This window comes from Myodes glareolus, chromosome 10 (genome assembly GCF_982192425.1).
Source record: "Myodes glareolus chromosome 10, mMyoGla1.1, whole genome shotgun sequence".
Lineage (NCBI taxonomy): Eukaryota > Metazoa > Chordata > Mammalia > Rodentia > Cricetidae > Myodes > Myodes glareolus.
The window spans coordinates 13,032,752-13,060,407 of record NC_142035.1 but is presented as its reverse complement, the minus strand read 5'-3'; the positions used below and the strand labels follow the sequence as shown (position 1 = coordinate 13,060,407).

The following is a 27,656-nucleotide window of genomic DNA, read 5'->3' as shown; positions in this document are numbered from 1 at the left end:
GTCTGAGGTTAGCCTGGTCTACAGAGTGAATTCCAGGACAGCTAAGGTTGTTGTTAACATAGAGGAATTCTGTCTTGAATTGCCCACCCATACTTATTTTATAGTGGTTACTTTTACTTTGATGTTAATACGAGCATTGTGTAAGTCTCACATTTAGCACTAAACAGGAGAGATTGATGGATGTGAGTTTGAGGTTAGACTAAGGAATTTAGTGAGATTCTCAGAAAACTTCAGCCTGAACAAAACAACAATAACAAAAGAGCACTATTAAAACTCGTTTGCTTTTTTTTTGTGGTCTTGGGTGTGGAATGCAGGCTCTCATCAATTCCAGTCCAGCGTCATTAAAGCTGACTCAAGTCTCTCTCTAGGCCTCTTCTTAGAAATTCTCTGGATGATCTACTTGGACCGCCTTCTAACCCAGAAGGCCAGAGTGATGAAAGAGCCCTGCTGGACCAGCTGCACACACTCCTGAGCAACACAGATGCCACAGGCCTGGAGGAAATTGACAGGGCCTTGGGCATCCCTGAGCTTGTGAATCAGGTGAGTGGCAGTTAATGTGGAAATGGAAGAGTTGCCAATAAGTATGTTTACATTTGCATATTCATGAAGACAAACATAGGCTTAGAACAGGACTCTGTTTACCTTTGTATCCCTTGTGAGAAAGTGCATATTTGTATCTTGTTTTCCTACAGCCAAAGAAAAGATCTAATGAAATTACAACCATTTTTAAGACGCTGCTTAATTTTTTAGTTTAACTTCATTCTAAAAATATTATTTTATGTTTATGGGTGTTTGCCTGCATGCATATCTGTGCACCATGTGCACATCCAGAAGGCCAGAAGGGGTTGTGGGTTTTTTTTTCTTTTTTACAAACCAATCCCAGTTTTCCCTCCCTCCTCTCCTCCTGCTCCCCTCATCTTCTCCTCACCCCACCCCATCTGCTCCTCAGACAGGGTAAGGTTTCCCTTGGGAAGTCAACTAAGTCTGTCCCATCTTCTTGTTGAGGCAGGACCAAGCCCCCCCCCCCCCCCCCCCATGCTGAGCAAGGTATCTCTCCATAGAGAATTGGCTTCACAAAGCCAGTTCCTGCTCTAGGGTTAGATCCTGGTCCTACTGCCACACACTGCCCAAGCCCCACCATTGTCACCTGCCTTCACAGGGCCAAGTTTATTCAGTTAGTTCTATGCAGGTTCTTTAGTTGTCAGTTTGGAATCAGTGAGCTCCCACTAGTTCGGGTCAGCTGATTCTGTGGGTTTCCCCTTCATGGTCTTGACCCCGCTGTTCATATTATCACTCATCCCTCATTTCAATTGTACTCCAGGATTTGGCCCAGTGTTTAGTTGTAGATCTCTGGATCAGCTTCTATCAGTTTCTGGATGAGGGTTCTATGATGTCAATTAAGATAGTCATCAATCTGATCACATGGGAAGGCCAGTTAAGGTACCCTGTCTACTATTCCTTAGATTTTTTTTTTTTAAAATCCACCCCACCACTTGGGAATGTGGGTATTATATTCTTTTGTTTCTAAAGATTTATTTATTTATTATGTATAGTGTTCTGCCTGCATGTATGCCTGTAGAACAGAAGAGGGTACCAGATCTCATTACAGATGGTTGTGAGCCACCATGTGGTTTCTGGGAATTGAACTCAGGACCTTTAAAAGAGCAGCTTATGCTCTTAACCCCTGAGCCAATCTCTCCAGCCCTATTGCTTATATTCTTAGCTGGGGCTATTCTTGTGGATTCCTAGAAATTTCCCTAATGTCAGGTTTCTTGTTAACCCTATAATGTCTTCTTCTATCAAGATATGTCTTTCCATGCTCTCACTCTCTGTCCTTACCCCAGCTCGGCCTTCTCGATCCCTTCTGTTCTCCCCTCTCTCCAGAAGAGGGTTTTGTATTCCTTGGAACTGTTATAGACAGCTGTGAGCCAACATATGGGTACTAGGAACAAACTCTGATAGTTTAGAAGAAGAGCCAGTTCTCTTAACTGCTCCTAGCACTTGGGAGGCAGAGGCTGGCAGATCTTTGTGAGTTCGAGGCCAGTCTGGTCTACAGAGTGAGTTCCAGGACTGCCAGAGCTGTTACACAGAGAAAGCATGTCTCAAAAAACCAAAATACAAACAAACAAATGAGGGTATTGGATCACTTGGCTGGATTTAAAGATAGTTATGAGCTGAAATGTGGATTCTGGGAACTGAACCTGGGTCCTCTTCAAGAGCAGCAAGTGCTCTTAGTGCTGAGCCCCTCTCCAGCCTCACCAAGTGCTGTTTACTTTCATAACTTTAGTGTGTTGCTGATGGGTTAGGTGTGCAGAGGAGGCAGTCTGTCCGCACTTGCGGTTTAAACAACATCTACAGTGACAAATCAGCATCAGCATCTCTTCTGTTTATATATCCATCTCATGGAAATATGCGCTCATAATTGTAGTTTTGTTTTTCAAGACAGGATTTCTCTGTGTAGCCCTCTGGCTGTCCTGGAACTCTATAGACCAGGCTATTCTTAAACTCAGATTCACTTGCCTCTACCTCCCCAGTGCTGGGATTAAAGGCATGGGCCACCACTACCAACATTGCAAATATTTTGAAATATTTGCTGCAATGTCCAGGTCTTTTTTTTTTTTTAACAATAAATGAAGAGTGGGGCTTCTGTTGTTGGTAGGGAGATAGGCGTACATATGTAAGGAATTGTATGAGAATGTGTATTTGTGTCTGCTACATGCAAATAAGCACCCATAGAAGCCTGAGAGGGTATTGGATCTCCTAAAGCTAGAGTTACAGGCAGTTGTCAGCCACTTGATGTGGGTGCTAGGAACTGAACTTAGGTCCTTTACAAGAACAAGCAGTAATCTTAACCATGGAGTCATTTCTCCAGCCCCTTTCATAGAATTTTTAAAGGGATTTGGGGAAACACTGAGCAGTTCTGATGTCAGTTAGAGATGCCAGTGACACCTGACACTGAAGAACAGCTGACCTTGGTGGTGGTGGTGGTAGGATGGTGTGTGTGTGTGTGTGTGTGTGTGTGTGTGTGAGAGCTGCATAGGGTGACACCTGACCCCGGTGCTGAAGAGTATGTCCTATTCCTTCCTACTTTCTGGTTATAGGTCTCTATCTAAAAATTGATAAATGTACCAAATGAAGTGGTGCTCACTTCAGACCCAGCTCTCTGGGAGACAGAAGCTGGCAGATCTGAGTTCAAGACCAGCCTGCTGTATATAGCAAGTTCCAGGCCATCCAGAGCTACATAGTCAGACCCTATCTCAAAAACCCAAACAACAAAACCAAATTCTGATAGATAGAAAGAATAAAACAAAAAACAACAGTTTAAAACCCTCTACGAGCAGCATGGGGAACATTGTTAATAACTGTGGACATATATTTTTAAGTTTAAAATGGTACGTGTGTAAACATCCATGAGTGTGTGTACATGCTGGGGGCCATCACTAATAACTGTGGGCATACATTTTTAGATTTAAAATGGTATGTGTGTAAACATCCATGAGTGTGTATATATGCTTACAAGGGTGTCAGTGAAAGTCACCATCATTGTCAGTTGTCAAAGGTCTCACTATGTGGTCTTTGCTGTGTATATCAGGCCATCCTTCAGCCTTTGTGTGATCTGTAGATGTAATCTCCTGTCCCTGTGGCTGCTATCCAGTCAGTACTCAGCTGATGAGAATTGAGCACGGCTCTTTCCATCATAAGAGAAAAGCAAAGGGTTTAGAGAGTGCATCCTTAAGAGATTGTGAGTGACCCAGGTGATACAAACCCCGTGTCCCAGCTGCTTTGGAAGCAAGTCAAGAAAATTACATGATTCCAGGAGTTAAAGGCCAGGTAGCATGCTATTCTCACTTCTCATTAAATGAGACTAAAAGACCATTCTCACTAAAAGACCATTACCCAAATTCTTTGGTCAAATCAAGCAAGCTTTATTTTCTGTCAGACAGGGCTAGCTCCCTAAAGTGGGGTTTGAGAAAATTGCACTGAACATGGGAGAATATGGGGTTTATATTAGCCCCAAAACTGCAAGGCTTAGGGGTTTTCAAGGATTTTGGGTTATGTAGGAACTTGGCAGAACATTTCAAAATTATCTGGCAGAACATCTTATCAGGGTGGAGGTTAGGGTATAGGGTGTGGAATGTGAAATTCCAGAAAATAGGTCAAGACATAGTCAAACCCAAGTTTTACAGAAAACAGGAATGAACTTATTTTGACCTTGTAGTAAGATGGCTTTTAATCTCAAGATGGAGTCTGGCTGGTCTATCATGGCAGGACCTTGTCTCAGAAAGGAAGGTGGTGGTAAGGCTTTTCTAGATGAATGTCGTCTCTTCTCTCTCAGCTCCACTGTGTTGTATGGCTTAGGCGGATGATCACAAACAACAGGGTATGATTATTTTAAAAGAATATTTTACTAATATGATAGACAAAAATACTGTTTCCTCACTGTATTTCTTTGCAAGTTTGTTGGCCATTCATTTATGTTTTTCTAGTCGTGTCTCCCCCCTCCCCCCCCCCCCTCCATGGCATCTCTGTGTAGTCATGGCCATCATGGAACTCACTCAGTAGACCAGGCTGGCTCGAACTTACAGAGATCCAACTGCCTCTGCCTCCCAAGTACTGGGATTAGGAGTATATGCTACTACTGTCCCACTGCTTTTGTAGTTTTCTAGGGAGTTTAAATGACATGATGACTCAGGCTATGCTGTTTGATTTCACAGAGGTGTAGAACCCATTCCCGTTTGTTCCCAGCTGTCCGTATTCAGTGTGACACTCCTACATGCTGGGAGCAAGTTTTGCTAGTGATTTGTCACTCCTTTGTTGTGGTGGCTTGGTTTTAGTTTTGTTTTCAGTTTAAGAATGTTGCTGGGCATGGTGGTGTCCACCTTTAATTCCAACACTCGAGGAGGTCAAGGGAGGCTAGTCCAGGGCTACACAGAGAAACCCTGTCCTAAAAAACAAAACAACCCCCCACAACAGACAAAACAAAACAAAACAAAACCTAAAAAAAAAAAAAAACAAAAAACATCTCAGCAGGTTCTCCAGACTTATAACAGAAACCAGAAGCTAAGTTGTTAACTGGTAAGCATTTAAATGCTATCTAATCCATCTATAAAGCTAGCCATAGATGACAAGTGACAAGAAGATGAGCTAGTCAATATAATATTGTTCTATCGGGCTGACCTAAGCTGATAACCTGAGAGTTAGATTCCTGGAACTCACATAAAGATCCACATGAAAATGGAGGCAAAGAACCAACTCCACATACTGTCCTCACACACAGCAATAATAAAGGTGAAGTGAAAGTGTTCTGAAAATAGTCAAGATGATGGGTATTCACAGTATGATGTCTGTGATCAGGTAGAACAGGGTCTAAATGTGAAATGTAGAAATGGTCAGGAAATACCTCCAGGAACGCAGAGACTGTCTAGGAGTGCAGGTGGCCCTTGACAGAGTGGCAGGCAGAGGCTGGACAGTGGAGTCTTGAATGCCAGCTAATTCCTGCTTTTATTATTTTTATCAGTGGGTTAGGTAAATTCTCAGAACCTTCTAAATTCTTTACATTCATTTTAGTAGAGTGGGCACGAGAAAGAAGGTTAATGCATAGTCAGTATACCATGTCCAATGTAACATACAGCAGGCAGTCTTGGCACACATCTTTAATCCCAGCACTCAAGAGGCAGGGGCAGGCAGATCTTTGTGCCAGTCTGGTCTACACAATGAGTTCCAGGACAAGCCAGGGATGTTATACAATGAAACCCTGACTCGAAAAAGCAAACAAAAAGTTGTCTGTGTCTGAAGAGTGAGGTTGGAATGACAGACAAGACAGTAGAAGCGTGGATGCCAGCTGCTGCAAGAATCCTTAGGAGTCTTGGGAAGGGTCATGGGAATGGAACACAGAGAATGGAAGGATATAAACAGGAAGAGGAACCCTAGGAAGACCAGGTGAATGTGTATACCACTACATACACTTGGAAGGAAGGAGTTCTGGGGAGCTATGCACATGATACAGGGGAGACTTGAGAAAAGGGAGTTTTCTTGTGGGGAAGTGAGGCAGTCATAAAAGCTTGATTTCTGTTTCTGCATACTAAGTTCGAGATGCTGGGGACACCCAGATAAAGAAAGGTATTAAGGATTTATTTGCATAAGCCAAATGAGTTCAGAGATATTTGGGGTCGAAAGCATAATTGGATAGCTCGTTATCCTCAGTGTCTGAGAGCACCAGGCAGGAAATATAGCAAGAGAAGAGGAAAACCTGAGACTAAACCCCAGTGTACTCTTGAGACTCATACAAGTAAGGAAAGGCTAGAGCAGGACAAGGATGGTGGTGGGGGTGGCACAGTGGAGTTACAGGGTAACTCGTGTGTGTGTGTGTGTGTGTGTGTGTGTGTGTGTGTATCTCATCATTGCATGTAGAGAATTGATGCCTGATCCTAACATTGAGCACTTGAGGAATAGTGATTGATGACTCCTTTTGCTTTTTGCTTCCTTCCTCCCACCCCCCAAACAGTTTTTCTGTGTAGCCTTGGCTGTCTTGGAACTCAGTTTGTAGACCAGGCTGTCCTTGAACTCAGAAATCCACCTGCCTCTCCTTCCTGAGTGCTGGGATTAAAGGTGTATGCCTGGCTATGATCTTTAGCTTTTAGCTAGAAATGCATTCCAGAGACGAGAAGTGATTTTCCCCCCCCTATTTTACCTATTAGTACATAAGTCATCTCTTGCTAGTCATGAATTTTGTGAGAATTTATTTAAATTAAAAGGACAGATTTGTAGTCTTATTACATTTTATTTAATTTTGTGTGTGTGGGCTCATGTATGTGCATCTGTCCATGCATATACACACCACGTTACACATGTGGAGGTTAGAGAACAGTCTGTGGAGTCAGGCTTATCCTATCATGTAGGTTTTGGAAACAAAACTTGGAGTGTCAGAATTGGTGACAGAGGCCTTTGCTACTCAGCCATTTCACCAGCCCTAAAACCTTTAAAACATTATGTGTGTGTATGCACTTATGCCATGCCATGCATGTGGGGTCTTGTGGGGGACAGAGGTTTCTGTCCTGCCCAGTCCTGCAGCCTTTCATCCCAAAGAATCACACAGAGGTCTATATTAATTATAAACTGGTTGGTCTATTAGCTCAGGCTTCTTATTAACTCTTATAACTTACATTAGCCCTTAATTCTTGTCTGTGTTAGCCACAGGACTTGGTACCTGTTTATTAGCAAGTCATTCTCATCTTGCTTCTTCTGTGTCAAGGTGGCAACTGCAGACTGAGCCTTTCTCCTTCCCAGAATTCTCCTGTTCTGGTTGCCCTGCCTGTCAGCATTTTATTAAACCAGTACAACTGATAAAACTTTACAGGGTACAAGTGTGGGAGCCAGGGATAGAACTCAGGCGGTCAGGCTTGGCAGCAGGCACCTTGGCTTGTTGAGTCACCTGGACAGCCCGTAATTTACTTAATCAGTTCTGCTATAGACAGTTATTTGCTGCTAAAAATTAAGATAATATGCTGATTTCCTTTTATTGAAAATGTGTGAAAACTAGGAAATCTAATTACCTACACTTGCTATTTACATTTCAACCAAATTCTCCTGCATTTTCTTCCATCCCTTCCAGTTGTGGTTGTCCCACGCTGCAGATGAGTTCTGGACCACTCAAGAGCACACAAGACTTACTGGACCTTCTTTGAGTCCAGCCAAGTAAAAGTATATAGAAATCATTCCTAAGCATGCACACCACACAGCTTCCCTGTAGACTATTGTTGAGAAGGTAGGAAGGGATCTCCCAACCCTCCCCCTCACCCCACAGAAACAGCAAGAGGAAAAGGACATTACAGAATTCATTTGCTAGTTTGTTCTAGCATAGAGTTGGGACAACATTATTTACTTGTCATTGCCAGTAGGAAGAGCAGTGGAAGACAGCTGAAGGGACTCTGGTTAGAATTACTCCCTAGCGTAGCGTTCTCAGAAGGCTCCATCTGGGACCATGCACAGTTCTTGCTTCTCTCTGATTGTATGTGGCTGATTCCCTCTTTCTGCCTGCTGCTTTGTCTGCTATTCTCTCTCAGCTGATGGTGTCTGTTCCTATTCCTTTCCACATACAGGGAAAGCCACCTTTGCTCTCCCAGAAGGTCCTTGTACTGGGAAGGAAGCTTGGTACTAGGGATAAGAACAAAGGTGTGAAGGTCTCTTATTCATGTTTCTGGAATGAACCTACTTTAGTCCTTAGTGTCTGGGTGGGATTTCTTAGCATAACCAAAAAGATTTGGAGAAGGGGTCAAGGTTGGATGCTAAGCACTTGTGATTGGGTCTTTGCCTCAAACACTTATTCCAAAGTAGCCCAGAAAAAGTTGTGTAGACCGAGGCCTGGCATGGTGCCTCACACCTTTAATCCCAGCTCTTATGAGGCAGAAGTAGGGGGATCTCAGAGTTTGAGGCCGACAGTGAGTTCGAGGACAGCCAGGGATACACAGAGAAACCCTGTCTTGAAAAAACAAAAACAAAGCAAACAAACAAGTTGTGTATTCCTAAAGACACCGGAGCCCAGAGTCCAGGATTGGTGATGGGATGAGTCAGTGCGAGAATGTATTGCCTATTGTGATTTTGATGCATTGTCTGCTTGGTTTGAGAGGTGTGTGGCTGTTAACTGGTCATGGGCAAATAGTATTTCTTCAGCTATTGACTATACTGTAGCTACTGGAAAGACTGAGTGTGTGTGTGTCTGTTCTGTGCTGGGACTCGGCTCCCAACAAAGCGGGATGTCCTGTGGAGCTTCAGGCCTGAACCTCGATTGGCTTCTGGATTCGGAGCTATTACTGCTCCATGTATTGACTTTACTTTTTTTTTTTTTTTTAAAGTTTATTAAATTATAAAGGTTTCCATTTCCGCCCCTCCTCCCAACACCCTCTCACTCCCCCCACTCCCCCTCCTCCTCCCTCTCCATCCCTAAGAGCAGTCAGGGCTTCCTGCCCTGTGGGAAGTTCAAGTCTCCCCCCCCTCCCCTTTTTTTTAACCTTGTTTGGGATATTTGCTTTTGGTTGCTTTCTCAGATGTACCTCACTATTCATTTGTGTTTGATGTTTAAGGGGCAAGCTTTGGAGGCCAAACAAGATATTTTTCAAGGTCAAGAAGCAGCAGTGATGATGGATCAGAAGGCAGCATTGTATGGACAGACGTACCCAGCCCAGGGTCCTCCTATGCAAGGAGGCTTTAACCTCCAGGGACAGTCACCATCTTTTAACTCGATGATGAATCAGATTAGCCAGCAAGGCAGCTTTCCTCTCCAAGGGATGCACCCCAGGGCCAGCATCATGAGACCAAGAACAAATACCCCCAAGCAGCTGAGAATGCAGCTTCAGCAGAGGCTGCAGGGCCAGCAGGTGAGCCAGCTGTGTGCTTGCCCAGGCTCTTAGTGGCTTTCAGGCTATGTTCTTCAGAGCTCTTGTCACTGGCTCTCCACTCTTTGCTAACTAAAGGAATTCCTTTTGCTTTCACTTCTGTTCTAGATTTATTTTGTGTGTGTAGATGGTTCCTTGTTGAGGTGTGTCAGAATTGGGTGTCTTTTTCTATATTCTGTATTTTGTGGAATAACATTAGCAGTGGCAAAACGGCTCAGTGTGTAAAAGTGCTTCATGCAAGCCAGGCAACCTAGCTTAGTCCTTAGTCACTCTCTGCTTAGTGTACACCTCTAATCCAGCGCTTGGGAGGCAGAAGCAGGTGGACCCCTGTGAGTTCTCTAGGCCAGCCTGATCTACACAGTAAGTACTAGGCCAGCTAGGGCTACACAGTGAGCCCTGTTTCAAACAGAACAGAACATAGCAGGTTAAAATGTCAGAAATGATTTCCCCAGAAGGAACAGCATGTCTTGGCAGCCCCTGGAAGACATTTTCTTAGTATGATGACCAAATACTTAAATCTTGATTTTAGCTTTTTAGTTTATATAGACAGAACCCTGTTAGTCCCAAGCAGACTTCGAATTTGTAATTCTCCTACCTCAACCTCTCATACTGAGATTGCAGGTGTGTGCTACCACTGTTGATTTCAGCATTTTAATGGCAACTGCTTTTTGATACTTTTTAAAGCTTAGTACTTTGGGGCTGGGACATTCTCAGCAGTGAAGAACATGTATTGCTTTTGCAAAGGACCTATGTTTGGTTCCTGGTACCCACTCACAGTTTAACTCTAGTTCAGGGATTCACATCATCTTCTGATCTCTGAAAAAATCTCTCATGCACATACACCCACATGCAGACATACTTAAATTAAGAATAAATATTTTCAAAGAATTAATATTCTAACTAGAACTTCCATTTCTTCCCGATATTTCCTTAATCCCCAGTTTTTAAAAATCCAGCTGTAAGTACATCTGGTGGCACTAGATCACTTGAGTAGATAAGTGGCTGAGCTGAGTCCAGTGGTCCAGAGCCAGGGTACGATTGTTCCCGAAGTGGGTTTAGACCTGGGAAAGCTGTGTGTCTGTGCTCATGATACTCCGTACCTATTACCTCTTCCTACTAAATGCTCACTATTATCTGATCAAATTAAAGTTGTTATCTGATTGTCTGGACGAGGCCTGGAGAAAACTGAGGCACCTGACACGGCCCCTTGAGCTCCTGTCACAGCGCTGCTCCAGCTGCACACTGCTAGCTCTTTGGCTTTTGCCCCAGGGCCGAACAAGCTTTCCACACTCAGGCAAGGACTTGTCAGCATTCCTCATCTATTTTATTTAAAGATTTACTTTATTTTTAATAGATGTGTGTGTGTGTATGCGCGCACGCATGTGTAAAAACGTATACATGTGCCTGCGGAAGCCAGAGGTGTGGAACCCCCTGGAGCTGGAGGTAGCAGTGACTGTGAACCACCATGTCAGTGCTGTGAAAGGAGCTTGCATGCTCTGAGCTGCTGACCGTATCTCTTCTGCAGAGTGCAAACAAACCAATTGAGTTTAGATGTGGCTGGCTTCCCAGCTCAGTGTGTTTGGAGAGATCATCTCACTGGGTGGTGCTAAAAGTTGGTAAAGCTGATTAGGGCTCATTAACACTTGACCCTACTAACTTCTCTCTGTTCAGTTTTTGAATCAGAGCCGGCAGGCACTTGAGATGAAAATGGAGAACCCTACTGGTGGTGCTGCTGTGATGAGGCCCATGATGCAGCCCCAGGTAAGTTCCTAGCAGAGGGTGGGCGACTCCACACTCCAGCATAGGGTGGCTTCTGCCTAGTCCTCAGTCCATGCTAAATGAGAAAATCTGAAGTTCTTGTAGGAATTGGTTCTATCATACTTTCTCTTTTTTATAAAAAATTATTTTCTGTTTATGAGTATGTTCCCTTCATGGGTGTGTATCATGTGCATGCCCAATGCCTCTGGAGGCCAGAAGAGGATGTGACATCTCCTGGGACTGGAATTACAGGTGGTTGTGAGTGGTCATGTGGGTGCTGGGAATTGAACCCAGGTCCTTGGAAGAGCAGCCAATGCTCTTAGCTTCTAAGCCATCTCTCTAGCCCCTATATTTATTCTCCTTTGTTAGTAGTCAGGGGTTGGGGAGAAGGGTTTCTTCATTAAAATCACCAGTAAAATCACCCAGATTGAGTCCCTTTGTGATGAGTTGCTATATTGTAGGATAACCACTGGGCTTTTTGGGAATGTGTAAATGATTCTAGATAGTGAGGATGTGCTTACTGGGCTACATTAAGAAGCCACGGTTATAATGAGATATTTTTGATAATTTCTTATTCCTTTAATTACAGAAGACACTGGGTTTTTCTCTGACAGCTCGTGTATTGAGTGGCACTGTGTGAAACTGACTGGTTCTCTTATATGGTCTCTCAGCAGGCTTTCTTTAATGCTCAGATGGCTGCCCAACAAAAACGAGAGCTGATGAACCATCACCTGCAGCAGCAGAGAATGGCAATGATGATGTCACAGCCACAGCCTCAGGCCTTCAGCCCACCTCCCAATGTCACCGCTTCCCCTAGCATGGATGGGGTTTTGGCAGGATCAGCAATGCCACAAGCCCCCCCGCAGCAGTTTCCATATCCAACAAATTATGGTAAACCTGGCATTTTGTGCCTTTTCTAAAGTAATGCTACTGAGGTCACAAGTTCCACTGGGTCTGTTGTGTTTGAAAAATAGAATACGGTTCACTCCATTTTATGAGGAAACAGAGCTGCTGTGTATAGTAATGGGAGAGCAAGTGTGTTCTCCAGCTGCAGCACCCCTCCATCATTCCTCTGCCCATTCTTCATGTCCTAGGGAAGAATGCTGTGTCATTTCTGGACAGTCTTACTAGGAGGACAAAGCCCAGATGTGGACTTCAGTCTCCTCTCAGCAACTTGAGTGCCTACCATGATTATACTAAGCACGCTGAGCTTCAGTCCTGCCTTTGGGAGAGTGCCGGTTCCAGTGTGCAGCCCTGCACTCTGGGAAGGAGTCTGTCTCACAGGAGATCATGAAGCAGATGACATCTTTTTTTTGCTAAACCCATGACTTTGTCATCTTAGTGAGAAGCAAGACCACCAAGAGCAGCTACTTGTAGCTCTGTGTCCCTTCTTCACCACCCTCTGCCACCCACGGTGATTCTAGGATGCTGAGATCCCAAGGGTGCAAGCATTTGAACACTGATTCTTATTTATGTCTTCAAGGAATGGGACAACCACCAGATCCAGCCTTTGGTCGAGTGTCTAGTCCTCCTAGTGCAATGATGTCATCAAGAATGGGGCCTTCCCAGAATGCCATGGTGCAGCATCCTCAGACTGCACCCATGTATCAGTCCTCAGAGATGAAGGGGTGGCCATCAGGGAACCTGGCCAGAAGCAGGTAGGGAGTGTGACTTTTCTTTACACCCTAGCACTGGAGGCATGGACTGTTTCTCAGTCACACTTAGGCGGGAGAGATCACAAGGCTTGGCTTACTCTGGGTTGGTTGCTTTATCCCATGCCCATATCTGTGAGCAAGCTGAGTCCTAACAGCTGTGAAGAACAGAAGACTTTCCTCAGGTCAGGGGTGGTGGCAGCTACCCAGCACTCAGGTGACAGAGGCAGGAGGAGGTCTGAGTTTGAGGTCACACAGGGAACCAGAGGTATCAGTGAGATCCTGTCTCAAGCACTACCACTACCAAGCCAAAACAAAACAAGAACCAGTCGTTCTTTCTCTGATGTTTTCTGCTTAGGCAAAGGGACATCTGTGATAGTCTGTGTGCCCTGTAGTCTGGATTGATTTGGAAGCAGCATTACCTTTTTTTTTTTTTTTTTTTTGCAGCTCCTTTCCCCAGCAGCAGTTTGCTCCCCAGGGGACCCCTGCAGCATACAGCATGGTGCACATGAACAACAGTGGTGGTCACCTGGGACAGATGAACATGACCCCCATGCCCATGTCTGGCATGCCCATGGGTCCTGAGCAGGTATGGTATCTACTCTTACTCTTAACTCCCCAAAAAGGTTTTCCTCCTCTGTTTAGACCCAGAATCCTGCCAAGGTGGTCTGTGTACTTAACTCGGATATATAACTTACACAAATTACAGTTTTGAAAAGCATTTGTTTGAAGGTCCTGGGTTGTTGATTAGGTATTTGTGTTGGATTCTAAAGATTCTAAAGAACCAGTCACAGTGGTGCCTGGCAGAGTGTGCAGAAGGGGGATGGTTTTCCGCCGTGCTGACTGTTTTCTTTGTTAACAGAAATACTGCTGACCTCTCCCTGCTGGCACCAATAAGGAAATCCCTCACTGCACAGGCTCATCGGGGGTAACGAGTCACTGTCTAGGCGGCCAGCTTGACCACCTAGGTGTTCCGAGTGCTGTCATTTGAGCAGAACTGGGTCCCAAGCTGAAGCGCACTGTCTACCTGATGCCCTGCCTCTGTGTGGCATGGTGTTCTGCCTCATGGGGATGTGATTCTGGAGACAGGAATTTCATAAGCACTGCTCTCCTGGGTCACTTCCTCCTGCCTCGCCAGCCAAAGTCTTCACATAAATCTAGGTGGTTAGGGTTACTGTCCTGCAGCCCTGGGCGAGGAGCAGTCTGCCTTTAAGTGTTTGTCACCAAGTAGTTCTGTGTCGCTCTTCTGTCCAGTGGAACCGGTGTTCCTGTGCTCTTGTCCTTTACAGGTGGAGTCTTCGTCTTAGGTCCCAGTACCCTGTAATTCTCAAGGATTTGTCATTGCTGTTAAATGGCTTTGCAGAAGGGAAAATGAGATGACAATATTTAATTTTCCCCTGTTAATGTGCAGCCAAGTGCACTTTACTTAAGAAATCGCGGAGAAATGCAATATTCCTGAGGGTGTGAGGAATGGCGAGCCACATTCCTGGTTTTTGTCTGCACTAATCTGTTAGGACAAGAACATGATTGTTTTTTGTTTGTTTGTTGTTTTCTTTCAAGTACTGGCGTCACCCTTTGCCTATATGGTAGAGCAATAATGCTTTGAAATAAACTTGTGAAACCCAAGGCCAGGTACTGCACTCTGAATCAGAAGCTCGCAGTGTTTCTGTGAATAGGTTTCCTTTTTGTAAATATGATCTTTTAAGATATTGTATTATGTAAAAATATGTACATACCTTTTTTTGTAGGTCACAGCAGCTCATTTTTTACAGAGTTTGTGAAGCTAAATATTTAACATTGTCGATTTCTGTGAACTCCATGCAGTGAGGCTACAAGCGAGTAGACATCCGGAAGGCCACAGCCTGGGGAGGACGGGCGGCTGCAGCTTTCCTGCCTCACCCTAAGAGTGAAGGCCTCACTCTTCAGTCTCCTAATCCTAAAACTTTTTAAAGTGATCATTTGTTTAGATGTAGACATTTAAAATTTTAAAAATTTCTTTACCAGAGAACTACGCACTTTCTTAATTTGGGGGAAAGAATAGATATGGGGAAATGAGCTTTTAAAAAACAACCCAAGAATTGGAAGAAAAAAAAAGCAAATTGAAATTTTTTTTTTGCATTTTTAAGCTGTCCATAAATTAAATGATAATAGTTCCAGACAACTTGAGTATGCAGCCATTCATCTTTTAAGAGTGATTTTGGTTTCTGGGACCTGAGATGGTCTGCTCAGCTCTCCCGTTGTTCTGCTCAATGGGGGGGTCTCTCTCTACCTCTCTGCACCAGGATGCTGAGTCAGAACCAGGCCCTGCCCGTGCTGTTGAGTCAGAGGGTGGGCCCTGGCCCTCGCTAGCCCTTCCCCGCCACTTCTCTTGCCTCTTCTTGGCACCTGTTGTAGCAGTTTGGAGTAGGGGAAAACCAAATTTAATGCCCTTTATTTGGGTTTGCTTAGGTTCAAACAATGAAGTGAAATTCGATTCCTAGACTATGTGTGGCTTTCAGACATCTCTGCCAGCCCTGTGTCATTTTCTGAGAGCCAGTTACTTTTTAAAAGCTACACATTTGGCCACTTGTTCTCTGTATCCCTGAATATCACCTCACTCTTCTACCTGTCTCTGGACAAGTGAAGCTTACATTTCCACCTCAAGGATGGACTTGGCTTTCCAACATGTTAGTTAGGTCATGATGGGATTCCCCCTGTGACTGACCTACTGTCCCGGATTGTAAATCCGTAAGCTTCCATTGTGTCTGTGTGCTTCGCGGGTGACTCTCTGAGCTGGGCTGGTGTGGCTGAGACGTCCTTGCTTAGACTGTGTAGCCCACAGTGGTGCTCCTGTCTCTTCTAAAGACATTTAAGATCCAACTTTGTGATTCTTTCCTCAGCACCCAATGCCAGGTTAACTGGTTGGCACCCCTTTTTTGTATGGGGAAAAATGGAAGTTTATTATGTTTTTATATTTTCTACTTATTTTTATTGGTGCAAATTCAAAATTCTGATTTTCTTTTAATAGTCTTTGGGATAATTTGTTTTTACCTGAATTGCCCTTTTAATCTTTTTTGGATCATTCTCTTTGTACTCCTGTTGCCTACCTCGCCTCCCCCTCCTCCTTGGCCCCTCTTTAAATCTAGGTGTCTCTTGGGCAAACAGTATAAGTTACTTTTCCATCTGCTTTTATGATGTGAGACATTTCCAGTACCTACTATTTTGCTGAATCCAAAGATATATAAATAAAAATATATTTTATGAAGATCAAATGATATTAAGGAAACATGTTTCTTCAAAAATAAATGAAGCTGTCCTGTTGGTATTAGACCGTTTTCTCTCTGAACCATGCCCGGTCATAGCCGCCCTACTCCGTTCATCAGGACTAAATGCTGAGCGGAGCTGGGGGTGTGTAGCAGTGGGTACTGCAGAAGATGATGGCTTCACAGCCTAGACGTTTCTTGATTCAGAGGCAGATGCAGCTGGACCATCGTGAGGGTTGCCAGTTGCCTACATGCCAATCCAGGCCCTTTCTATCTGAGGAGGGAGGCCGTGAATTGTTCCCAAGTGGGGTGTTATAGGAGCAAGTCTCTATCTAGGCTAGCTGCACCTGTGATCCTGCCATGAAGCAGCAGGGGGTGTTCCTCTTCCAGTGCGGATGACTTAAAAAGCAGGGCATTGTTCTCTTTTGTTCTCGCCTCTCCCTTTTCCTTTCCTTTGAATATATGGAGTTTTGAAGAAGATGAAATGTTGTTCCAAGAGCAGTAAATTCTCAGGAAGTGACACCACTGAGAACAAATTTGGGTTTAATCAAGTTTATGTTGTGTCACCTAAAAGGGAGCCATTCTTTACCCTGCAAGGAATCGAAACCACATGGGTGAATCAGTTGGAGTGAGCTTTGGATGCCTTGCTGACTGTCTGGATGCTCTTGTAAATAAAGGTTTCTATTTAAACCTCAGCCTAAGCATGCTGTTCTCTCCTCCACGTGCCCGGTCAGGGGTGAAAGGGCGAAGGAATAAGGACACCCATGCCTGTGAGGTCAAAACAGGCCTTTCAAAGCATTTGAAAGCCATTTAGACAAACATGAGAGCCCTCTGCTGAGACATGGGGTGGGTTGACCTCTACCCACCCTAGCTTTCTGGCAGTCACGTGGACCGGGTCACCCTACTTGGTTTAACAAAAGGTTGGATGAGTGCAGGCCTTGTTGCTGAGAAACAGACTTCCAGATGCCCCAGAGCTGGTGGACTTACCTGTGCAGCCCCGTGAAGCATGGTAGGTTTAATATTAACGTGCAACCCTCTGCTTCTCCAAAGCCCTTGCAGCTGAAGGTGCACCCTTCCCAGAGGCACCGGCAGTATCCTGAACGCTTAAAGAAAAAGTAAAAAAATAAAAGACAGAAAAAAGAAAAGTCCCAACATAACCTTTTACAAAAATTCAAAGATTTTTTTTTTTTTCATACCAGTAGCTAGTCATTGGCTGGGGGTATGAACACTGTAAGATGGTGCTTATACTACAAAATTTCTTTACAAATACAATATCATTAAAACACAGGACACACATCAGCTTGGGTGTTCAGTACCTTAGAAAACATGAGTTCTGGGATGGATAACAAAGGAATGGATCCTGGGTGGAAACAGAAATGTCCACAAGCTCGAGGGATTTTTGTTGACACTGGCCACAGAGCGTTTATTGACACCACGACTCTTGAGAACGGGGTTTTGTATTAGTGAGATTCCCCTAAAGTCCCTGTGTTGGTTACATGTGAGCGGTCACATATGTACAGTGAAGGCAGCTTCAGAGGCAGCGGGTCATCTGGCCAGGTGAACGATGCTGCTTTTGTGCTATTACTCATGGCCAGACTGCCTTGTCGGCAGCACCCAGGGTTGCCCATGTCCGTGCTTTCTCCAAATAATAAGGTTAAAACAAGCTTGTTTTCTTATGACTTTAAAAAAAAAAATCCCAGCAACTTTCATCCCTGGAGGAGATCCATGGAAATCAGTCCTGTTGTCCGTCTGTCCTGTTGTCCGTCCGAGCCTCCGAGAGGGCTGGCAGAAATTCCAGACGTGAGAATGTTTTCTGAGCAGCTGGTGAAGTTCGATCCAAAGCAAAGCAGGGCAAAAAAAAAATGGGCCCAGGGAGGTCTGGGCACAGTCCTCAAGGATTTCATGTCACAAGAGAGCAGGCCCTGCCTCCTGTCAGGCCTCCCAGTTCCACACTGGGAATCATGTGGGCAGCCACACAAGGCCTCTGGTTTTGGAGGTTCCTCTCTATGGCCGCTTAACCTTCCCAGCCTTCCCAAAGCTGTCCCCTGCGGAACAAAACACACTTCTCAGCCTTGGTTGCCATGCCATTCAGACTTTAAATCAGCCCTACGCTGCAAAGCTTGGTCGAGGGGTGTGGCTGATGGACAGGAGTGTTGGGCCATGAGGAAGGAATTGTTCCACCCGGTTGCCTCACAGTTAATGGCTCACTTAGTGACTCAGTGGACATTTGTTAAGGGTCTGGGTAGAACTGTGGCTAAGGATTTGAGATGCGTGTTCTGGAAGCTGGCCCATTACTGTCCTCATGAAGCCACAGAGATTGACCTGCATGAGGAGAGGGATATGGGTGGGCCAGGGTGGGTCACTGCAGAGGGGAGTGGACAAGTGAGCTGTCAGTCTTAAAGCAAACTGTCACATTCACATTTTGGAAAGAATCTGGCAAGCTGTATCCGCACCCCTTGGGAACCAATTGGCTGCCCCTAGACTTGAGGTTCTCCACATGGCCCGTGACAGCCACTCTGCTGAGAAGGGTATACACTGCAGCCACGGCCTTCAAGGTGTCTGTCACTGTAGCCCTGACCCACTACTCAACACTGCCATAGCTCAGCCATGCAGATTATTACAGAGAGAACAGCAGTCTGTTAGGATTAGCTATTAATTTCAAATTATGAAATATATTCACATTATCTTACAGGAAAAACCACTATTACTTTGTCCCCTCTGAGTATGGGAACAGAGGGTAATGAAGATACTGCATGCATGAAGAACAGCCCCAGAGAAAGGAAACAAGGCCGGGGTGGTGTTTGGTGGTAGAGCTCTTGCCTAGCATGAATGACTCATGAATGACTAGGGGCTTCAACCCCTAGTACTGGAAAAAAACACACAAACAAACAAAACAACAACAAAAAACCAGACCATAGCAACAAAACCAGAAACTAGCAAGTCAGAACCAACTCTGCCTGTCTGCAGACTGGCTCGTCAACTCACAGTGATTTGGAAGAAGGTCTCTTCATTTCTGGCCATTTTCGACGCTGAAACTGCCTACATTTTTCAGGTGCCAAAAGGAAGACCTGTGTTAACTATCACTAGGATTGTATCGTCTCATTCCCCCCTCATCCCCCACCCCCGAACTGTGCAGAGATGCTGTCTGAGGTGACACTTCGGTAGACAGTTTCTCAATAGGTACAACCATTAAAAAAAAAGAGGTCCAGATGGGGGAACTTAGCCCAAACTTAAGTAACAAAACCAAATACCTGTATTGCTCATAGCTTCCTCCATCTTTGAGTCCTGAGAAAGAGATGGACGGAATAGGAACCGTTTAAGGTAAAATGGTACAAGCATCAGCAGGCTTTGTGACTGCTAAGGAAGACAGGTAAACCACCTTTGGCTTGTCACAAATGCCAGTGCCAGGATGTCACTAGCGTCCCTTGCTCAGGTAGAGTGGGTGAATGATGAAGACCCTTTTAATATGCTAGATGGCCTTGTAGATACCGCCCCCCCCACTGACCCCACTTAGCCTTCATTCTCAATGACCTTAGTGGAGCTTCTCAGGAAGCACAGCCCTGTGAAGCCAGAGGGTGTTTATAGCCTTCCCCATCCTTTCTCTAGACTTAGAAGAGACTTGGACCCTTCCTTGTGATTCTGGGCTCACTTTTGGATCAGACATGACCTAAGCTCTTCTCTGCAGGTTCCGCACTAGTGCCCCTACTTACCCAGATCCATGTTTCGGGTCCGGGGGTTGCACTGCTTGTAGCCTTTGCAGCTTCTCAGCTCCATGAGCTGCACGTGCAGTTGATTCAGGACATCCCTGTCCAGCGTGTTCACTGCGTTCATCAGCTGGTGGGAAAGAGTGGCCATTAACAGGGAAGGTCCTGGGACCCTGCAGTGATATTTCATTTGTATTCTAATAAAGCTTGCCTGGAGGTCAGTGCAAAGCAGCCACACTAGTCAGCCATACAGGCCAGGCAGTGGTGGCACACACCTTTGATCCAGTAGTCACACTAGTTAGCCATAGAGGCTGGGTGGTGGTGCACTTTAATCCCAGCACTCGAGAGGAATATAAGACGGGATGAGACTGTAACTAGCTCTCTTTCAGTCTGAAGATTTCATTGAGGTTAAGAGCTCTCTGGTGGCTTGGCTGCTTTGCTTTTCGTATCTTCAGGCTGAACCCCAGTATCTGTCTCTGGGTTTTTATTATTTATGCTATGGGACCCCCTACCTCCATCTCCTCTTCAAACCACAGCACTTAACTCAGGTGGGCTGGGAGCAGAGGCGCTATGGGGGTACTGTCTACACCCAAGCTCCACTTCTGCAAGAGCCACAGTGTGGAGGGGTGAGACGAAGGGTCAGATCCCCTCTGCCAGGTCTGCTTCATGGGGATGGGAAACGGAGAAGACCAGCTATATCCATGTCCTTAACCTTGGAATTCTGGACCTTTCCCATTAGCTGGGAGAGAACCTTCTAAGCCTTGTTCATAAGCCCGCCCTTGTTCCCCTCGATGGGAAAGCATCCAGTAGGTACAAAGGTGGGTCAGGGGTGTGGAGGCCTTGCCTAGTCTGGCAGCTACTGATGATCACTGGCTGACATTGCCTGGTACTCTCACTGGTAAAATATGGATAGGCTGAGCCTATCAGAAGGAAGACTGCCAGGCTGTGGCTACTGAAGTCACTCTGCATGAAGATGCTCCAGGCTTTTTAAATGCGGTTGAACAGTTGGACATTACAGAGGCTTCTCTCCAAAACAGCTAAGATGGAAAGTTCTGGTTCCCAGGTGCCCTGTGCCTTGTACTTATCTCATATGGCTGGGAGCCATTTCAACCATATCTGTGCCTAGATCATTTGCAATAGGAAAACAAGGCACAGAGCTTGCCTCGAGTGGATGCTGGGTGTGAGGGTTGCTTGCCTGCACAGTCTGTGCCAGGCCAGAGTGTCCTGACCCTGTAGCTCCATTGCTCTAAGGGTCCACAGAAGTGCCTGCTGAGCCTTGTGTGTGGCCAAGGGCGCAGGAAAAGCTGTACTGTAGATCAGAGCAAGGGTAATGGAGGGAGACACATGTTGACTCCCCAGAGTCCCAGACTCCAGGTGGCCTTGGAACTCACTCTTCCCATCTTAGGGACCTGGTGGAACTTCTCTGCCCTTCTGAAGGAGACTGTGTGGGTGTCTGGTGGTGCCTGTGTGCCATGCGCTCCCACCTCCCCATCTCTCTGGCGGTATCTGTACCTGGTAAGGGTCTGTACTGAGGTCAAAGTATTCTATGAAGCCAGTCGCAAATTCACAGAAGAGGAAGTTGTGGGTCTCATTGATGGTCCTCAAGCACCAGTATGTGTTATTGTTGGCGCTGGTGCAGGCACAGAAGGGCCCCACTGTAGAAGGAAGCAAGCATGTTCCAAGTGTGTCCGCAGAAACATGAGTCTGTCAGCTTCCCTGAGCCAGTCTCTCAAATGCGAAGCGACAGGCTGATACCAGGCACAAGTTTCTAAGACACCTCCAGGGTCCAGAAGTTTGGCCCGCTGAAGCCTGGGGAAGGTAGGTGACTATATACAGGCCTCCCGCCCCCTGCATGCCTGCCCCTGCTTGCTCACGCGTCCAGAGAGGCGCGGTCTGCCAGTGGTGGTTGTCGTGGGTGAAGCACGTGAGGCCTGGCATGCTGCATGTGTCATTGTTCTGCAGCCGCTTGAGCAGCTTGCGCAGTTTCTTCTTCCGTTTCTGCTCCCGCAGCAGCCACACCTTGTCCTTCTCCTGCAGTCCCTTCCTGGGGGGCACAGAGGACCACACATACTTAGGACCCCTGTGGGATAAATGACCCCCAGCTTTGTGGTCCACCCTCGGGGTTGGGCAGTCATCAAGGGCTCTAAGCCCCACTGTCGACCCCAAGGGCCTTTCTCCTCCCATAGACTCCTTCAGGCCCTCTGCAGCCTGCGAAGTGAGGTGGCTGTCAGCATCCCTGCTCACACCATGTGCCCTCCTTCCTGAGTGCTTAGTGTGGCTACAGCACCATATCCAGCCACAGTGGGACCTCCAGAGGTCTTTACATGGACCTGGGGCCAGCTCTCCAAGGACTGCACAGACCTCACCTCCTTGGGGAAACCAAGGGAACCTTCTGTCTTTTCCATGTTGGGTTTTAGATATAGGCAGGGAGCTGTCTCTGAGAGCTGCATACCTTACCCCTGTGGTCGGTCCCTACCCTTACCTGAAAGGGTGTAGGCTGGAGCCTTTGTGCTTGAGGCGGCCTTTGTGCTGGGTGTGGTAACTGCAACAGACACCCCCCCCAAATAAACAAACAAAACCCCAAGTGTCAGGAGCCTCGCAGGATACCCTGGCAGGTATGCAATGGGTTTCCTGGGCTCCCCTATGCCCTTCTCTCATGTAGTGGGACTACACTCCCCAGCATGCCAGTTCCACACTTGTCTTGGATGCCCTAGGCTAGACCATACATGATCAGAGTGGGTATAATTGAATCCAGACTGGAAGCTGGGTCTCGCTTCAGGTGGTTTTAGCCTTGACCTCGAAAAATAACTTCCCAGTATGACATGTACCAAATACTTAGAAGGGGATCTTGGGAACCTGAGTTTTCAAGGCCCTACAAGTCAGCTCAGGTGTTCAGAGCAGTGTGCCTACTTCAGTTTAAATCGAGTAAAATTCTAAAAAAAAAAAAAAAAAAAAATTAGCTGGGAGTAGGTGGTGGTGGAGGTGGCACACACCATTAACCCCAGCACTCTGGAGACAGGCTGGGACATTGCTGAGTTTGAGGCCTGATCCTGAACAGCCAGGGTAAACTAAAATTCTGGCGTCAAATTTAATAGTCATATGTGTGCTATGACCACCACACCGGACAGTGACCGCAGATAGGATAGGATCATTGCTTTCCGTGTGGGACATTCTCACAGACAGGCAGAACCTGAGTGGTAGCGTAGACCACGCGTCCCTCAGCCCAGAAGTTCCCAAAGGCAGCGAGCAGAAGCGGTGTTCCTGCCTGAGCCAGCTGTTCAAGGTAAGACCCCACCTCCTGTTAGAGCTGCCACCAGAGAGGTCCGTGAGCCCCGGGGAGAGTTATCATTGATTCCTTAATCTTGACAGGCAAGGATGCTATTAAAAAGCAAGGAAAGGGGCCGGGAAGGAGAGGGGAGTTTGTGTTTGCAGGGGGGTGGGGTGGGTGGGTGGGTCCTGTGCTGCCCCGCCTGCTCCCACACCTGAGTTTATGGCAGTCACATTCTTCTGGCCGCTTCTTCTTCAGGTGACCTCTGACCTCTCGCAGGTTTTTAATTTTGTTCTGCAGGGTTTCAATCTGAGGGGGCAACAGAAGAACTAGAAATCACGGGGCAATGGTGGTGGCAAGGGTACAGTCACCCCTACATTCATGCTTCCCTGGAGGACCAGAGGGGACAGTCAGCGAAGCCCACCAAGGCTGTAGAAAGGACGAACTCTATCAGAACATCTTGCGGGTCTAAACTAGGCCAGGCTATGCTGTCCTCAGCCAGCTGACTCTGGGTTGGCTCTGTGGCTGGCTATCAGATCCTGGGACTCAGATTCCCATTCTGGGGTCATGGATTTGGGGGTGGGGGTGGGAACCACTTTTCTTCTCTTGGCCAGGTCTCCCTGCCCTCCCTTATGAATGCTGCTACGGATCCTGTGGCCCCCGACTGCGCTGCCCCCGGGAGCCGAACCTCATGGTCGATGTGCAGTTTATGGTCTTTCCAAGCCTGCAGGGACTTGTACAGGTCTAAGTCACACTGGACGGTGTCGTTCTCGAGGATGTAGCACCTGTTCAAAAGGGGGGGTCATGAGTGGCCCTGAAGGTGGAGAAGGGCCCAGCCTGCCCTGTTCCCTTTGGGGAACCTCCACCTGGGCTCTCACCGATGGGTCACTTTAATGGGATTGGGGGCGGAATAGTCTGGAAGACCACCAGTACCACTGAAGCTGCCACCGTCCTTGTCATCCTGGTCTTCTGTGGCCCCTGGCCAGTGCCGCTTGGTAAGGTTTCGGGGCTGGGGCACGCTATCCAAGCCTACATGGTATACCTCACCATCCACCTCAATGGCCACGGAACGGATGGAGCGGTTACGGGCATAGCTGGTCTTGTACTCTGTGGGTGTTGGAGGGGACAAGTTAGAGAGGCTGGGGACAGGCTAGCCAGGTATCCTGGCCATGGGTCTTCAATCAAGACTGGAATACTTGATGTATGGGCTTGGGAGATCTGTCTCTGGAAGCGGGGCCTGGGTCCTGGGGAGGTGTTACACCAGGCGGGCTGAACAGCAGGTGACCGGAGGGTTTCGGGAGAGCTGGTAAGAGGCTTTGTGGGTAAAGACACTTCTACCTGGGGCTGACGTCTGAGTTCCCCCCTACCCCCTCGGACCAGGTGGTAAAAGGAGAGAGTTAACTCTTGCAAGATGCCCTCTCTCCACTTATGTGGACCACAGGTGCATTCTGGGAGCAGGTGAGTCTGCAAATATGGACTCCGAAAGCCGACTGTCCACATGGTCTGAAGATGGCTTGCCCCTCAAGTCAGATCTAGACCTGACCACTTCTTCCTTTGACATGAAGGCCTGTCCATGCCCAACCTGGCTTCTTGTCTGGCCCTCAGCTGTCTGTCTGCTTCTCTCACCTTTAGGGTGGTCATGTGAGGGAGATCTGAGACCATGAAATTGACCACCTCATCTCTGCTCTCTCCAGACCACAGGGTCCCATCTGGGAGGAGACACCCATCCTAGAGTGTCCGGCTGGCCCCATGTGCTTGGCCTTGGTCCCTGTCCACACTTCTAGCCTCCTAGTGGCTAGCCTATCACTGCTGCCCTCTTGAATGGTGGCTTGGGAGAGATCTGGCTGTGTCCCTTGCTCCGAGGACACACCCAGGCTTGGAGGCAAGTGTCTGTGGAAGTTTACAAGTGTTTGAAGTTTACGTGCTCCTCCTGCCTAGTTTGGCTAGGCCCACGACACTTACTTTTCTTGAAGAGTTTGCGGCGTCCAGCCAGGCTCAGTTTGTAGTCCCCGCCACTGTCACAGCTGCAGGCCTCGCGGCTCTGCCCGTAGTACTTGGGCACCAGGTTGGAGAGGGCTCTACCGCCGCCGCCACCACCAAACCGCGTGGGGCCCTTACACTTGTGCAGCTTCAGCGTCCCGGAAGCGTCTTCCACACACTGCCACTTCTGCGGGACACAGCAGGGCTTCAGGCACCCGGGCCCAGGCATCCTGCTTCACACAGCCACCTCTCCTCTCCCTGCCCATGCTTAGCTTGGCAAATGTCATACCTTTGCCACCTCCAAGGGCCTGCTCCTCTCTCTTCACACATAGCTGGACCTGCCATTGCATCCAGCAAGACAGTCCTGGCGTGGCTGCTCCTGCCTGCCTAACGCCTGCCCTCACGGTGGCCCAGCAGTCCCCTTTAAGGGTCATGTCCCTCCCATTTAAAACTTTCCCAGGCCTGATCTTTAGGACCCAGGCTGTTAATCCCGGTATAGTCTGCCCAGATCTCCTTCTCTGCTGGCCTTGCTCTTTCTCAGCCCCACACTCTCTTCCAGCACACCCGTGTGTCCCCCACCCCGCCTTGAGAGAAAGCACAGAGAGGTTGGGATCCTTGTCCCAGGTCACATAGCTGGGGGAGGGAGGACTGGCACTGTGATACTTAGCCCCATGTCTTGTTCAGCCTGCCCTCTCCCCCGCCAATCTGCTCTCCTAGTGGCCAGAGTCTACTATATCAGAGCTTCCTGTCACCCTCGGGCCCCTGGAGGTGGGCCAGAGGAACCCCATTCCTGCTCACACCACATGCCCACAGGCTCTCTCTTGTCTCACTCCGTCCTTCCCATCTCCCTACGCTCTGCGGCTCATGCCCAGTGAACTGTCGCTCCCATAGCCCACTTTGGGCTCTCTGAACACCAGCCCTTGCTCTTCCTGGATAACACCTGGATTATACTTGTTCTTAATATTTCTCTTGCAATCAATTTATTTAAAAAAAATCTTGAAGGTCATTATCTAATCCTCCTGTAAATGGCAAGACAGCCACAAAAAGGACACCACAGAAGTCAGAAGGAAGGCAATGCTGTTCGCCATCAGCCTGCCTGCTGGTCTTCCCTCATGCAAGGTCACACACCCAGAGGACACTGCTACTCTGACAGGGATCAGAGACTCCCTGTAACCAAGGAACCACACCCTAGAGGCCCAGGGGGATGCGGGCCAGCTCCTCACCTGCCCCAGCTGCTCGCAAGCTGTCTGGTACTCGGCACGCTGGCACAGGTCCTTCACGCGCTGGTACTTGGGCAGGAAGTTCTCCTCCTGAGCATCTACTTTGTCACTGTCTCTCTTGTGGAGCAGTTTGCTGAGGGAGATGAGGGGCTGGTTGAACTAGGGGAATCCCTGGGATGACTTGTGCTTGCCTAGACTGCAAGCCCCACTCAGCTCTGTGGGGACCTACAGTGGAGGACGTATGTCTAGCTAAGAGAGCACGTGGGTTTTACATTTATTTATGCATTCTTTATTTATGAGCGCTCTGCATGGATCCCTTTGTGTCAGAAGAGGGCATCAGAGCCTAGTATAGATGGCTGTGAGCCACCATGTGGGTGCTGGGAGTTGAACTCAGGACCTCTGGAAGGGCAGCCAGTGCTCTTAACCACTGAGCCATCTCTCCAGCCCCTTGCCTAGATTTTAATGGGAAGACTCTAGAAGTGGTTCATTCTAGATGGATTGAGTTGGGATAAATGAGCAAGTAAGACACTATACAGGCTCTGCCAAGTAGGTTGAAGGGGGGGGGGGGGACATGTGGCCTTCAGTTAGAGTTCAACAGTCACCTGATCATGACTGGGGCTTTAGACATACAGCCAGAGTCACCTAGTCACCAGCATAGCATCAGCCTGCCCCCTTCAGTCTTGTGGCTGCAGGAGCTCCTAGCAGGGGCCGACCTCCCTGCCCCGCACTCACCCTCTCTCCACCAGGAAGGAGTCTCGCCAGACCCTCAGCTTCTTTTTCAAGTGGAACCTAGGAAACAAGCAGGTCCAGCCCTGTCCACAGGTGCCTCAGGCTCCAGGGCAGTGGCAGTCATTGTGAGTGACCAGTGGGACACTGGAAAGGTCCCACACCCCATGGGCAGGGCCACTTCTCCAAGATGTATTCCTGAATGCCTCTCTGGGGTTGGTTGAAGTCACCCGGTTGTGTGTATGTGTGTGTGTGTGTGTGTGTGTGTATGTGTGTGTGTGTGTGTATGTGTGTGTTTCCTAGGAGCCTAGGCCCCCAAATGCTGGCAGAGACAGCACTCCCAAGTTCTGGGCTAATGAGTATCTGTAGAGGGCCATTCCTTCTGACTCATTAGGGTCAGGTTTCTGTATACAGCCTGTGTGTATAATGCATGCTGTCTTCTCCATTTCATGGGGGGGGGCATTAAGAGACAACATTCTACTCTGTCCCCCAATTCTCAGGTGGTCTCAGAGTGTACCCCCACACTCTGCACGTATATTCCACATCCTTCCAGCTCTCTCAGTTGGAGGATGTACCTCCTTTCAGGGCAACCACATGTAGACTTCAGGGCTGGGCTCTCTGGGAAGAAAGCCAGGGCAAGACTCAGGGCAAAGCCAAGAATGACACCAAGCATGGAGACCTGTTAGCCAGAGGGCAGTCTCAGTACTGACCACC

At 47.5% G+C, this 27,656-nt stretch overlaps 2 protein-coding genes across 7 annotated transcripts in view; one reads left to right on the top strand and one right to left on the bottom strand.

The window, feature by feature from the left end:
- Window positions 1-16,739, top strand: part of Ncoa3 (nuclear receptor coactivator 3) — an 85,978-nt gene extending 69,239 nt beyond the window's left edge. For 2 of the 3 annotated variants that reach the window (XM_085697007.2, XM_085697005.2), the window contains 7 exons: window positions 369-540; window positions 9,081-9,374; window positions 11,064-11,153; window positions 11,822-12,041; window positions 12,634-12,808; window positions 13,250-13,391; window positions 13,665-16,739. In XM_085697007.2, the coding sequence (XP_085553133.1) occupies window positions 369-540; window positions 9,081-9,374; window positions 11,064-11,153; window positions 11,822-12,041; window positions 12,634-12,808; window positions 13,250-13,391; window positions 13,665-13,676 (1,105 nt within the window). In that variant the 3' untranslated portion in view covers window positions 13,677-16,739. The remainder of the gene's footprint in view (window positions 1-368; window positions 541-9,080; window positions 9,375-11,063; window positions 11,154-11,821; window positions 12,042-12,633; window positions 12,809-13,249; window positions 13,392-13,664) is intronic. The other variant, XM_085697006.2, reaches the window with a different exon arrangement.
- Window positions 16,740-17,203: 464 nt separating this feature from the next.
- Sulf2 (sulfatase 2) overlaps window positions 17,204-27,656 on the bottom strand; it is an 85,036-nt gene continuing 74,583 nt past the window's right edge. For 3 of the 4 annotated variants that reach the window (XM_087910977.1, XM_087910979.1, XM_087910978.1), the window contains exons 9-21: window positions 26,949-27,005; window positions 26,220-26,349; window positions 24,979-25,183; window positions 23,895-24,123; window positions 23,705-23,801; window positions 23,231-23,325; window positions 22,231-22,290; window positions 21,623-21,792; window positions 21,261-21,403; window positions 19,755-19,878; window positions 19,296-19,329; window positions 19,030-19,083; window positions 17,204-18,089 (exon numbers count right to left, since the gene is read on the bottom strand). In XM_087910977.1, coding sequence (XP_087767103.1) covers window positions 18,059-18,089; window positions 19,030-19,083; window positions 19,296-19,329; window positions 19,755-19,878; window positions 21,261-21,403; window positions 21,623-21,792; window positions 22,231-22,290; window positions 23,231-23,325; window positions 23,705-23,801; window positions 23,895-24,123; window positions 24,979-25,183; window positions 26,220-26,349; window positions 26,949-27,005 — 1,429 coding nt within the window. In that variant the 3' untranslated portion in view covers window positions 17,204-18,058. The remainder of the gene's footprint in view (window positions 18,090-19,029; window positions 19,084-19,295; window positions 19,330-19,754; window positions 19,879-21,260; window positions 21,404-21,622; window positions 21,793-22,230; window positions 22,291-23,230; window positions 23,326-23,704; window positions 23,802-23,894; window positions 24,124-24,978; window positions 25,184-26,219; window positions 26,350-26,948; window positions 27,006-27,656) is intronic. The other variant, XM_087910980.1, reaches the window with a different exon arrangement.